Genomic DNA, 12,514 nt, shown 5'->3' with positions numbered 1-12,514 from the left:
GGGTGCTGTAAGAAAAGCACCACACACTGAGTGACTTATAAACAACAGAAATGTGTCACTCGTGGCTTGAAAGATGGAAAAGCCACCGCTCAAGGTACCAGTCGATTCAGAGTCTGGCTAGGACTCGCTTTGGGGCTCATAGATGCAGCCTTCTCTTTGCAGCCTCGTGATGGGGGAAGTATGGGTCTGGTTGCTTGCCTTCTCCTTATATGAGGGTACTGATCTTATTTGGGAGGGCTCTGCCTAGTCACCTCATAAGGCTGTCATTTTGAGGACTGGGATTTCAATATATGGATCTGGGGGAAAGGCACAGAAATGTTGAGCAATGAAACCTATTACTTTGTATGATAACTTAAACTTTAATCTAAAAAATTCAGACTACAGCATGTGCCTTCAGAGCAATAGAGGAATTCACAAAGGGCAGATGTTCCTTAATAAGTGGGAACAGCCCGGCGGTGGTGGTGCACGCCTTTAATCCTAGCACTCGGGAGGCAGAGCCAGGCAGATCTCTGTGAATTCGAGGTCAGCCTGGTCTACAGAGCGAGTTCCAGGACAGGCACCAAAACTACACTGAGAAACCCCAAAAAAGACAAAAAAAAAAGTAGGAACAATAGTCTAAGATGTGGGGAGTCATCTAACTCTTGGGTTTGATTCATACAGTTGATGTTAGCAGTTCACCTATGGCTAAGCTAGGACAACAGACCCATCAGAGTACACTTGAAAACCTAACCCAAAGGAGCGACTGGTGGGAACATTGTAGAAGGAGCCCAGCTGCCCTGGGATCCTGGGACCAGGAAGGTATAGCCAGTTGACTGAACAGGTCCTGGGATTAGCTCCTGCAAGGGAGGGTGGGGACATCTTGGCAGGCCCTCCACCGCCCACTATCAGAAAACTTTGCTTTCTACCAAAACAGCACACATTTTTCTTTGGCCACGGACGTCCCTCACTGGGAATCCCCTGTCCTGATTTTGCCTCTATCCATATGGTAACAATAACGGTAAAGATCAGCATCAAATTCAAATACCTATCTCACTTTGGGCTTCCTAACCAAGTGGCCTGGTAAACTGTGGTTAACAAAACAAGATGGAGTATTAAAGACTTTAAATGCGGCTGTTACTCTCCATGGCAATTCAGGGGATGATGGGACTCGGTACCCAGGGATGCTCAGAGGACCCCAGCGATGCGCAGAGGCAAAGGTTCAGGGAGCAAAACCGTACGTCCGTCTCCCTTTCTCGGAAACCTTCGTGCCACCGTTCTTCAGCCTGGAAATGCTCTCCTCATGACGGACGCTACCCTCCTCGGGCCGACCAGCCCTTCAAGACAGAAAGCGGTGCAGTCAGGGCGGGGCAAACGAGGGCATCGGAGGAAATAAAATTACAGCTTTCTCCGCAAGCGCCCCGCCACGCTCCTCCCGGCCGCCGCGGGTCCCCGCCGCCCCGCCCGCGGGCGCTGGCCCAGGCCGCGCGCGCGAGACTGGAGCGCGCCCGGGTGCGAGCAGGACGCGGCCGGGCCCGCGGGAGGGCGGCGGCGGCGGCGGCGGCGGCGGCGGGGGAGGAGGAGGAGGAGGAGGAGGAGGAGGAGGCGCTGAGGCCACACCCATCGGCGAGCGGATCCGCGGGCAGCGAGTCGTCGGCCGCCGCGCTCCAGCCTCCGCCCGCACCGAGCCGCGGGACCCGGCCGCACCGGGGAGGGGCCGCTCCGGGCCGCAGCGCGAGGGCAGCGAGGGCGGCGGGGACCCGGCACCGGGCGCGGCCGGCGGCAGCGACCATGATCGCTTTGTTTAACAAGCTGCTGGACTGGTTCAAGGCCCTGTTCTGGAAAGAGGAAATGGAGCTCACGCTGGTGGGGCTGCAGTACTCGGGCAAGACCACCTTCGTCAACGTGATCGCGGTACGAGCGAGGGGAGATGGGGCAGCCCGCGCCGCGCCCTGGGCAGCCCGCGTCGCCACCTGGCGTGCCCGGGCACCGCCGGGCACCGGGCAGGGAGGAGCCGGCTCCGGGCGCTTGGGGCCTAGCACGGTTCTTGGGGGACCAGCTGGCGTGCTACCCGTTCTCAGGCCTGGGCTGGGATGGCAGGCCTGGGGGCGGGGTAGCGAGGACGAGGGGACGAGAGCTGGAGTTCCGGGGCTGGAGGCACCCAGAGGTCTCCAGGCACCGAGTACCCGCCGAAGGCTGACGGGCCCCCCGTGGATCGCGCACAGGGGGCATGACAGGGCGAAAGTGGCCGGGCCTTCCCGCTCGGCGCGTGGAGGGTCACGGGACGCGCGTCCCGGAGCGTGGTACCAGGGGGCCCTCCCAGCCCAGCCCCACCCCGAGGGCTCTGTCTCCCCCTTGCTGGACGCGGAAGCCCCGGCTCATTTGGGCGGGGGAAGGTATCCCTAGAGGCTGAGGAGTCAGCTGAGGTCTTGACTCTAGCCCAGACTCCTCCCCCGAACCTGTCCCGGGGTTGCGGTATCGCCGGGGTCCAGGAAGGGTGGCACCATAAAGGGAGTTGGGAGACTCCACTTGGCTCAGAAGTTGCAAGAGTAGGTACTGTGGACCCGAGAGGATGAGCTGGAGGGGCGCCATCCACCTGGAGATGGGGGAGAGAGCCGCTCAGAGGGCTTTGGGGTGTCAGGCCTGGGGGTGGGGTGACTGCAGTTGTATGTCTGTGCCAGAGGAACGGTGGAGAAGGAGTTAAATTTTCTCTTTAAAAAAGAGGAAGATGAGCTCCCTGGGTGTGTGAGCTGAGCTGCAGTAATGGCTGCAGCCTGTATTTCAAAGATAGGCAGGACTGGGCTTTCGGGACCCGGGAAAGCTTGGGACGGGGGCATAGTTTTTCCCAAAACCTAGCCCCATTCCCAAAGATGGGTTTTTCAAGAGAACTGTGAATGAGCCAGATACAGGTAAAAAATGAAGATGTGTAGGTCTGCCAAGGTGTGTGGCCAGGCAGCTTCGGTACCGCCACTTGCCTGTATTGTATTGTTGCCCAACCTTGAAGCCCCACAGGGCTCAGCATCCTTGTTGGAAAGCCCTTTAGAGGGGGTATTAGTACATCGGGAAGCTAGAAGGCTGGATGGATTTGGGACTTAATGGATTGGGCATGGGCACGCGTTCTCTCTCCCCTAAACATGCTCTGCCATTGACCTCTATACCCTCCTCCACCCAGGGTCCCTTTTTATTCCACAGGACCTCTGCTGAGGTTTGGGCCATAATGTTTTTCTGAACTAACACAGGTCCCTGGCTTCCTGTCTGCCATGCTGTGTCCTTAGGATCAGAAACCCTGGTTAGTCTTGGTGTTGACTTGCCTCTTAGGCTATCAGCAGGAAATCAACACCTGGATGTCCACCTGTCTCTGCAAACCTAGGTGGCTTGGTTTGGGACACTAGGTCTGGGATATGTTTCTAGTATTTTTCAAAAGGAGAAACTAGCAGCTTAGGCTCAGCCTAGCCATCACCTCCTGTCCCTAGGGAAGCTCTTCTTGTGGAGTGCTAGTGAAGCCATGCTTCTGTATAGGGTTACGCAGATACCTAGGTGAGTTCAACTTCCTGGCCTGGACCTGCCCTTCAAGGCCAGCATCTTCTCAGAGTATGGAAGGCTTTGGCAGGTCAAGGATGGAAGCCAAATTCTCAAATCCTCCTGCCAGAGTCAAGAGGTTCTTTGAAACTAAGCATGATGGAGCATGCCTGTAACCCCATCACTCTGAAATGTTGGGACAGGATCCCAAGTTTGAGAGCAGCCTGGGCCATAGAGAGAGACTTAGTCTCAAAAAAAAAAAAAAAAAGAAAGAAAGAAAGAAAGTTTCTATGATATCCAACATTCCTCCATTCCCTAGCTCCTGTATTCTCCATTTTGATACAAAATTGGCCACTAAAAGAGAAGCTAAATTTCCCTCCTCTAAAGAGTCTCTAACTACCCCCTAGGGGGCTGCGGGGAATTCCAGCATCCGGGTAACTCGAGCCTTCTCAAGCCCACCAGAACCCCCACAGGCATTCTGCCACTCCCTATACAATCACAGAAAGATTCGGGGACCCCTGGGCTCTGTGCCCATGCCCACCACTGATTTTCTGAATTGCCTTTGCCTGTTCACTTGGCTTCTGTTGGTCTCGGCAAACAGAGAAAAACCCTTGTTTTTCTCCGGACTCTTGAGATCTGGCCGTGAATAGGAATTGAGTTTAGTGAGCCCAGATGCCGAGCAGGTTAATGTGAACTAGAAAGAAAGTATATAAAGAGCCATGCAGTCAGTCTAAGAAACCGAAACTCTATTGAGTGCTAAGAGAGCTGAGGTACCAGAAAAGTGGGAGATAGGTTTTGTCCAAGAGAAGCAAGAAGGTCATTCTGTCTCCTGTGAGTCAGTCTAGCCTCGACCTCTCCTTCCCCTTGTCCCATCTCCCTAGGTGTGTGTTGCTGGGCCCATCAAGGAGGTCATTTCAAATGTCTTAAGATAAGAAAGGCTGTCTTCATAGAAGAACTGGTCTTGGAGTACCCGAGGATTAAAGAACCAAGGGGAGAGGTCATAGGAAGATGCATTTTGGAGTAATGAAGAACTTTCTGAACTAACACAAGAGGCAGTGAAAACCTTTAGTCCTCGCCATTCAGGGTCTGAGGCAGGAGGATTAGAGGTTGAATGCCAGTCAGGACTACCTCAACTAAAAAAAAAAAAAAATTTAAATGGAGAAGCTAGGGATGTAGCTTAGTTGACAAGGGACTTGCCTAACATGCATAATGCCTGTAATCCTAGCACCAAGGAGGCGGAGACGGGAGATAAGAAGTTCAGGGTCATCTTTGGCTACATGGCAGTTTGAAACCAGCTTGGGATATATGAGACCCTATCTCAAAAAGAGAAAATACAAAAAGGAAGGATGGTCTAGAGTGGATCCAAGTGTGAGACAAAAGATGAGGTTACATGACGTAAAGTTGTTGCCAATTCTTACAGGAAGAATTTGCGTCATTAGCAGGGAAATTAAATCATAGTCTGATTGCAACTTAGCTCCAATTCACAACTGAGCAGAAACTCCGGGTGTCGGAGGATCTGTCTGACAGATAGTCTCCTACCATCCCACTTTGCTAGTGGTCACGTTCTTCCAGGATAAACTCTCATCTATTTGGGAGTATATGGACCTTCTAGTTCCCAAAGACCAGTGACAGTCCCATGCTGCATCAGAGCTACTCCCAAGCACTTTGTGGGGCATATTCATGAGGAGCCCTACAGTCCCGGCTGTTCTGGGGTCCTGAAGGAGGATTACTTGAGCCCAGGAGTTATTAGCCATCCAAGTGCTAGCCAGGTCCAGCCCTACTTAGCTTCTGAGGTCAGACAAAATCGGGCACTTTCAGAGTTCTATAGCTTAATTATTTCTAAGCTAGCCTGGTAACATAGCCTGAATTCAATACCAGGATTCCACAAAGGTTGCAGGAGAGAATCAACTTCCAGAAGTTAGCTTCTGACCACCACAGGCATGCTGTGGCATGTGTGCGTGTGCCACAGAAGGACTTGAGTATCTTGGGGTATGGGCAATTGAGGCGGGCCCTGGACCAACCCCTGTGGATACATCCAGGGGGCTCAGAGGACCTCCAGAATCCAGCTGTGGTCCTCAAATGCAGAATCCCCGCTGTACCTTGTCACTGGGGGTTGAGCGATGTGTGGAGTGGAACATTCACCCAGTCCATCTGGGGGACTTCACTGAGGCTGCCGGGCACTGAGTGAGAGCTGGTTATCTCCTGCTCCTTGGCTAGTGGTCGGAGCCCCTGGCCTCTGTATGGGACTCAAGCAAATTCGGGTACTATCTGGTGGGAGTCAAAAAGATGTAAAGGCGCTGACTGTCTCTCTCAAAGGTAGAGTCAGCTCCCTCCCCTGTGGCCTTCACCCTCTCCTGTCCCTACCCTCGAATGTGAAGATAGCCTGGGAAGAGTTCCGTCTGGCCTAATTTGAAGCCTGTGGCTACTTTAGAATAAATCAGAGATTTTAGAAACATTGTATGGGGGAAAGGGAAAACTACTAGAATCTAAAAAGAACTATGGGAAGTAGAATAACTGTCAGCTCCCAGATAGTCAGCAAGCTCTAATGCTGTTACTATAGACCCGGCCCCTCCCCCCAGGAAGCTCTCGACCCAGTAGGGAGACACATATCGGTAAATAATAGAGATTGTGGATCACCCATGGTAGAGTACTACAAATCAACACTATAAATAGTCCTGGGGTTATTTAGTACGCATTGTTTTGAGAGTAGTGAATTTAGTTCCAACCCACCCACCCAGACGGAGTCTTGTGATGTAGCCCAGGCTGACTGGATCTCTCTGTGTAGCCCAGGCTGGCCTCAAACTCTCAGAGGTCCACCTGCCTCTGCCTCCCCGTGCTGGGATTACAGGCGTGGGCCACCAAGCCCAACGCCTCCTGATTTTTAAAAAACAATTTTCTCCTAGTTTGACAATGTGTCTGCTTTCCTCAGTATGTCTCTTGTGTTGCGCCTCTTTCCCTGGGAGGAAATTTATTACCCTTCTAGCTCAACTGGAGGCTGAGCAAAGGGGCTTCTGGTAGCAAGAACTGTAGGTTAGAGCCTGGGAAGCGCTTTCTCCCTGCCTTGACTGAGAGACTCACCTTGCCTAAGGACTATGGGCCTCTTCCCCATGGAGCTCCAGGAATTGACCGTGCCTAGGCTGATGACTGCCCATCCTGCCTGAAGGGAAGAGACTTTCCAGGGACCCTCCTATGAAAACTCTGAGAAAGCCTGGCCTGACTGATAGGTCACCCTGCAGCCTGTAGTCTCTGCCCCCCAGGGAGGGCATAGCTGGGTGCTGTCGATGTTTGCATCTTTTCCCATTCTGGCTCTCTTTCTAGTCAGGGCAGTTCAACGAGGACATGATCCCCACTGTGGGCTTCAACATGCGCAAAATCACCAAAGGGAACGTGACCATCAAGGTGAGGGCAGGGGCTGTGGAGAACCCCCTGTGTTTAGGAGGGCAGCCCAGGCCCCTGGGAAGAGCCAGCCAGGGGAGGGCAGAGTGGCATCCTGTTGCTGGGGAACTGGGAGAAGAGAGCTGAAGATGGGAAACGTAGAGGAGGGATGGGAGAGAGGGAAACCAGGAAAGAGAGAAAGAGGTATGACCCACAGGGTAGCCGGGACAGTGGAAGGGAAGCTGGGGGTCCAAATGGCTTTTGGTTATCTGCCTGCTCCTGAGGCTCCCCTCTCCCTACCCTCTTTTAACTCAGCTCTGGGACATTGGGGGACAGCCCCGTTTCCGCAGCATGTGGGAACGCTACTGCAGAGGAGTGAGCGCCATCGTGTAAGTAGTCTTCCACCCCCCACGTCCCCCCACACCCCCATCCCCGGCAAGGACTTCACACCTGAGAGTCACATAGACATGGTCTCTGGTTCATACTTGGTGCCTGGACATGGCTTGCTTTTATTTTGCATGCTGTTTATTTTAGTAAATACATACTCTGGGCCATAGCACCTAATTAGAGAGCTGGCCAGCCGGGCCTGCAGTGTCACTTAGGGCACTGTCCCCCGGCCCAAATCATCATGTCTTGAATTTTGGGTTATTCTAGTGATTCTTTCCCTTGCCTGTTAATTTTATCTAGACAGGGGGTGTGACTTTGTCAGAAAGCTCTTAAAGCTGTTGCTTAGCATGTATAAGGCTCTGGATTCAACTCCAGTCCCACATACACATGAACCAAAATAGTAAATAAATAAAAGAAAAAGAAAGGCAGGGAAAATGTATGCCCAACTTAGTTTCCTTAGTAAAATAAATATTTTTTTTTTTTCTTTTGAGACAGGGTCTCACTGTGTAGACCTGGCTGGCCTGAATCTCACTGGATCTCACTATGTAGCCCAGGCTAGCCTCTAACTCAGACTCCCACTCTCAAGTACTGGGATTAAATGCATGCACACCATGCCCAACTTAAACCTGATTTTTAAGAAACAAGCATCATAACTGGGTGGTGGTGCACACCTTTAATCCCAGGACTCAGGAGGTAGAGGCAGGTGGGTCTCTGAGTTCCAGGCCAACCTGGTCTACAGAGTGTGTTCCAGGACAGCCAGGACTACACAGAGAAACCTGTTTCAAAAAAAAGAAAAGAAAAAGAAAGAAAGAAAAGAAAAAGAAGGAAATCAAGCATCATACCCTGCGCCTTAGGAGGGAATCCTTTTTCTTCTCTAGCTCTATCTAGACTTTCATGAAAATGTTAAGTAGGTCACTTTGGGCCGGACTTACAGCTAATCATATAGGCCCCAGCTTCCTCAGAGGACAGAAGCCTGCCCCGCTTTGCCCCTGTGGGATGGAACAGTGTTCTTTGAGTCAGACCAGGGTGGTCCATTTCTCCAGAGGTGACCAGGAGGTGGAGGAAGAGGAACCAGAGGTATTCTTCCCCTCAGCAGCTCCTCCTCCTGCCTGCCTCAGCCCATGGTGTCCACATGCTGTCCCTGCCTGCCTTCCCCAGGTATATGGTGGATGCTGCCGACCAGGAGAAGATTGAAGCCTCCAAGAATGAGCTTCACAACCTGCTAGACAAGCCACAGCTGCAAGGCATCCCGGTCAGCCCATGATGGAGTGGGTGGGAGAGAGGGGCCGGAGGTCGCGGGGGGCGACTGCTCCGTGCAGGGGTGCCCTTGTCCTAACCCTCCTCGGCTTCTCTCCTGAATAGGTCTTAGTCCTTGGTAACAAGCGAGACCTCGCCGGAGCGCTAGATGAGAAGGAGCTGATTGAGAAAATGTGAGCTGAGTGGCCTTTCTTTGTATGCTTCAGCTCCCCAAATTCCCCAGCTGACAACACTTCTGGGCTGGGCCCGTTGCTATTCCCAGTGTTCACCACACGGTGGCAGCAGAACACATCTTTCCAGGAGCCTCGCCCTCTTCTTGTAACCCTTTGACCAAGAAAAAGACCCTGCCTTCCCCTGGCCCATCCCCCTTGGCTGCCCCAGGCCCTGCAGAGTCTGCTCTGGTCTCCCCCGCAGGAATTTGTCTGCTATCCAGGACCGAGAGATCTGCTGCTACTCCATCTCTTGCAAGGAGAAGGACAACATAGGTGCGTGGCTTTGGGAAGTTGCTGGCACTCTCCCAGGAGTGGCCCTGTGGAAGGGAGAGGAGTGGGGTGGTAGCACAGGACTCTGGGGAGTCCCTGCCCTGCACCCGTCTTTAGTCCTTGGATGCAGCAGGCAGTTCTGCTCTCCAAGACGAACCACCCACTCCCTCTTCTTCAACTGAGCTTGTCTTAGGTTGGTTGGACCCGGGTATTCCAGGCCCCTCTGCCTTTGTTTGCTGGGGCTTTGTGTCTTTCCCGTCACTAGTTTGGAGCTGTTGTTGGGGGAGGGGGGAGGCGGGTCACAGCTCTAGGCTTGATCCCAGCTGCAATTTTAGGAACTGGGATTAACTGTTTGTACCTCCCAGGCCTTCTCTGCAGAAGGCAGGCCTCATGACTTTCTTGTCTCCACTCAGACATCACCCTACAGTGGCTTATTCAACACTCAAAGTCACGGAGAAGCTGAGGCTGTGGCCAGGGACCACAGTCACCGAACCTGAAGCCGAGCTCCCCGCCCAACCCTGTTGTCTCCCCCTAAACCCACTTCTCCTCACCCAGTGTGGGGAGGACCCTCTGGGGCTCCTAGAGTCCCATTCTGCTGAGGTTTGAACTCCTGTTTTTATTGTAAAATAAATTTCGCCCCATCCGGTCCCCTAACCTCTCTCCCTTCTCTGTCCCATCACCGAGCCTGCCCCGCTCCCCTCTCGACAGCCCTGGCCCCGCAACCCATCCTCACTCTCTGTCCTGCCCTCCACCTCCCTTTTCAACACTCTGTTATTGTCCTGTGTGTACAGTATATATATGTATATATATTTTAATTTTTTAATTTAAGCAAAGACTTAAGATCAACCATTTGATGCTGCAGGGGCCAATCAGGACCTGGGAGGGGCAAACTGGAAAGATGGGAAGAGATGCAGGGTCAACTTGGGGCAAGTTCAGATGCAAAAAGGTGGAGGCTGGCACTCGGGGCAGGTACCAGCCTGGCCACTGGTGATCGTCCCCATGTCCTGTAAAGTATTTCTGTCTCCCAGTATAGAGCCTGGATACTCAGGCCGGCAGGAGCCTCCTTTTCTGTCCCCAGCCTTGGTAGGGCCACCAGGCATAGCCAGGTAGCAGAGGCCACCGGGCTTACGTGGGAGGAGCCAGTGTCCAGGCCATCCCAGCGACCCCTCCTCACTCTTCCTGGCCCCAGCTCCTGCCTCTCCCCAGGGCCCCCACCTCCATGGCCCATTTCATTTTCTGTTCTCATTTCACAGAGTTGTACAGGAGAGAACTCAGCACGGGGGTTGGTTCTTGGGGTTTTGTTTGTTTGTTTGTTTATTTGTTTAATTTAATGGTTTGTAAAGTGATGCTCCTCTTCCTTTTTACACTTTTCAGCTCATATTTAACCTCTGTTTGGAAAATGATTCTTGTAACTGTACATTTTTTTTTTGCCTCCTAATAATGACAACAATAAATTACCAGTTTTGTGTTGGGGGCCTGTGTGGTGCCGGTTGTCTTGCACAGATGTTACTGACCAGCAGACTCACAGGGACGGCAGCAGCCCTCACACAGGGAAGGCCATGGGGCGCCACACCCACAGGGAACATGTGCTCACCCTGGAAACACAATGGCCTGTCACAAAACAGCCTCCCACGCGTGAGTCTGGGCTCTGGTGTTCCCCACTTCTCATCCACTTCAGTCTCGTGTAGCTGGCAGCTGCCAGGTGGGTCTGAGCAGGTAGTCAGAGGAACTACCCGGCCCCGGCCCATGCTCGTCGTGTTCAGACAGGTTTGCTGTTGCTTGGCAACCACTTCCATCCATGGGCCCTCTCCATTCCATGCCTGCTTGTCCCCCTAGAGTCGAAGTTGAGCCGGAACCAGAATTCTGTCTCTATCTCCTCATCCCCGGTCTCCACCAGGAAGAAATCAAATGTCCTCCAGGGGTATCCTGGGCCTGCAGAGTCTCCTTCCCTATCCTAGCGTCCATCCTACCGGTCTCTTGGAAAGGGTCCAACCGTTACCCTATGAACACAACTCCTACCTGCACGTGGGCCCCCCTTGGTTCAAGTGAATCCAACCGTAGCTAGGTGTACACTAACCCCCATCTCCTGGACACTGCCTCCACTCCCTCTTGTTCTGACTCCCTTCAGCCTGGCAAGCAGAGACTGGAATAGTACCCCGTGGAGTGCCCAATCTCTTTCACCCTGCCTCTGCGGGAAGAAGCGGCCACCTTGGTCCTTGGTTTTATGAGAGGACTTGGGTGAGGCCACAACCATGAATAGACTCAGCCCTTGAGGAGGATTTCCTGTTGCTGAGGGAATTTGAAGAAAGTGTCTGGGGATTTAGCTCAGTGGCAGAGCGCTGGTGTGCTGTAGACCAGGCCCTGGCTTCCATTGACTGCGTGAGGAGAAGGCGTGAGGAAAACTTGGATGGAGTTTGCCACCAGCTAACTGATTCTCAGGAGCTTCCCAACTCCATAAGAGTAAGGTGTATACCCCTGGGTTAATGAGGAGGTTGGTGGGCCCAGGCGCTGTCTCCTGCCCTGCATCTGGGAGAGGACCATTGTTCTCATCCACTGGGAGGTTTCAACACTGAGCTAGCTGCTTCTCGGGGCCTGTGTCCTCCAGGTGAGATTCTTGAGAGAAGATGAGCTGATTATCAGTCCATGAAAATCATTGCCCCACCAGGGAATTCATGCAACAGATACGCAGCAGGGCCCAAACAACCTGTTCCTTGAATAGGGAACAAACCATGTATAGTATGTACAGAAACCATCATGTGTGGGTCTCTGGTGCCATAACTGGATGACAACACCTAGTCAAGGAGAACATGGGTTTGGCTCCTGGCACCCATGTCAGGTGGATCCAGAAAGAGTTAACACTTCTGACCTCTGCAGGATCTGTACCCCTGTGCATGTACCCCACAGAGATAGACAGATACACAGACACACAATTGAAAATGATAAAAAAAAATAATAATAAGTATTAAAAAAAATACCTGGCTAAGTCTACTCCATAGTGCTAGAGATTTAGATTCCCAAAGGCATGGAGCCTTGCTTATGCCAAGTGTTTAACACCCCCATCTCCCAACCCCTTTTTTAGTGATGGAGTTGGAGCCCAGGGCCTTGAACATGCTAGGCAAGCAGTCGACCACTGAGCTACAGCCCCAGCACATGGCATATCTGGCCTCATAATGGCCATAGGCCTCTGTGAAGGAGAGGTTGTTGTTTCCCAGAGTGGGAAGCTGAAACAGTTGTTAAGCAGGTATACTCAAGACCCAGGGTAAAGGATAGAATGAGCTAGAACAAAGATACTCCATGGGGGCATATCAGAGGACACCCGCCCCCCACCTGGCATCAGGCTCTGTCGACTGGCCCCCAGGCTCTGTCGACTGGCCCCCTACTGTGGACGTCAGCATCTCTTTCTGAGCATCCCAGCTCAAGTCCACTGCCCACCCTCGAGCCAGCCGCCCCACCCCCAAAGCCTGGGACCCCTGAGCAACAAATCCCACATTGTTCCCTAGCTGGCTCAGGCTGGAGGA

At 52.9% G+C, this 12,514-nt stretch overlaps 1 protein-coding gene across 1 annotated transcript; it reads left to right on the top strand.

Moving 5' to 3' along the window:
* The first annotated feature begins 1,571 nt into the window (after positions 1–1,571).
* On the top strand, positions 1,572–10,473 carry Arl8a (ADP ribosylation factor like GTPase 8A). The gene is made up of 7 exons (XM_036202098.1): positions 1,572–1,890; positions 6,814–6,894; positions 7,186–7,259; positions 8,416–8,509; positions 8,620–8,687; positions 8,929–8,999; positions 9,410–10,473. Exons 1-7 carry the CDS (start codon positions 1,768–1,770, stop codon positions 9,457–9,459), a joined length of 561 nt encoding a protein of 186 aa, XP_036057991.1. The 5' UTR covers positions 1,572–1,767; the 3' UTR covers positions 9,460–10,473.
* The last annotated feature ends 2,041 nt before the right edge of the window (positions 10,474–12,514 follow it).

Source organism: Onychomys torridus, chromosome 11 (genome assembly GCF_903995425.1).
Source record: "Onychomys torridus chromosome 11, mOncTor1.1, whole genome shotgun sequence".
Classification (NCBI taxonomy): Eukaryota; Metazoa; Chordata; class Mammalia; order Rodentia; family Cricetidae; genus Onychomys; species Onychomys torridus.
This window is presented reverse-complemented; position numbering and strand designations above follow the sequence as displayed.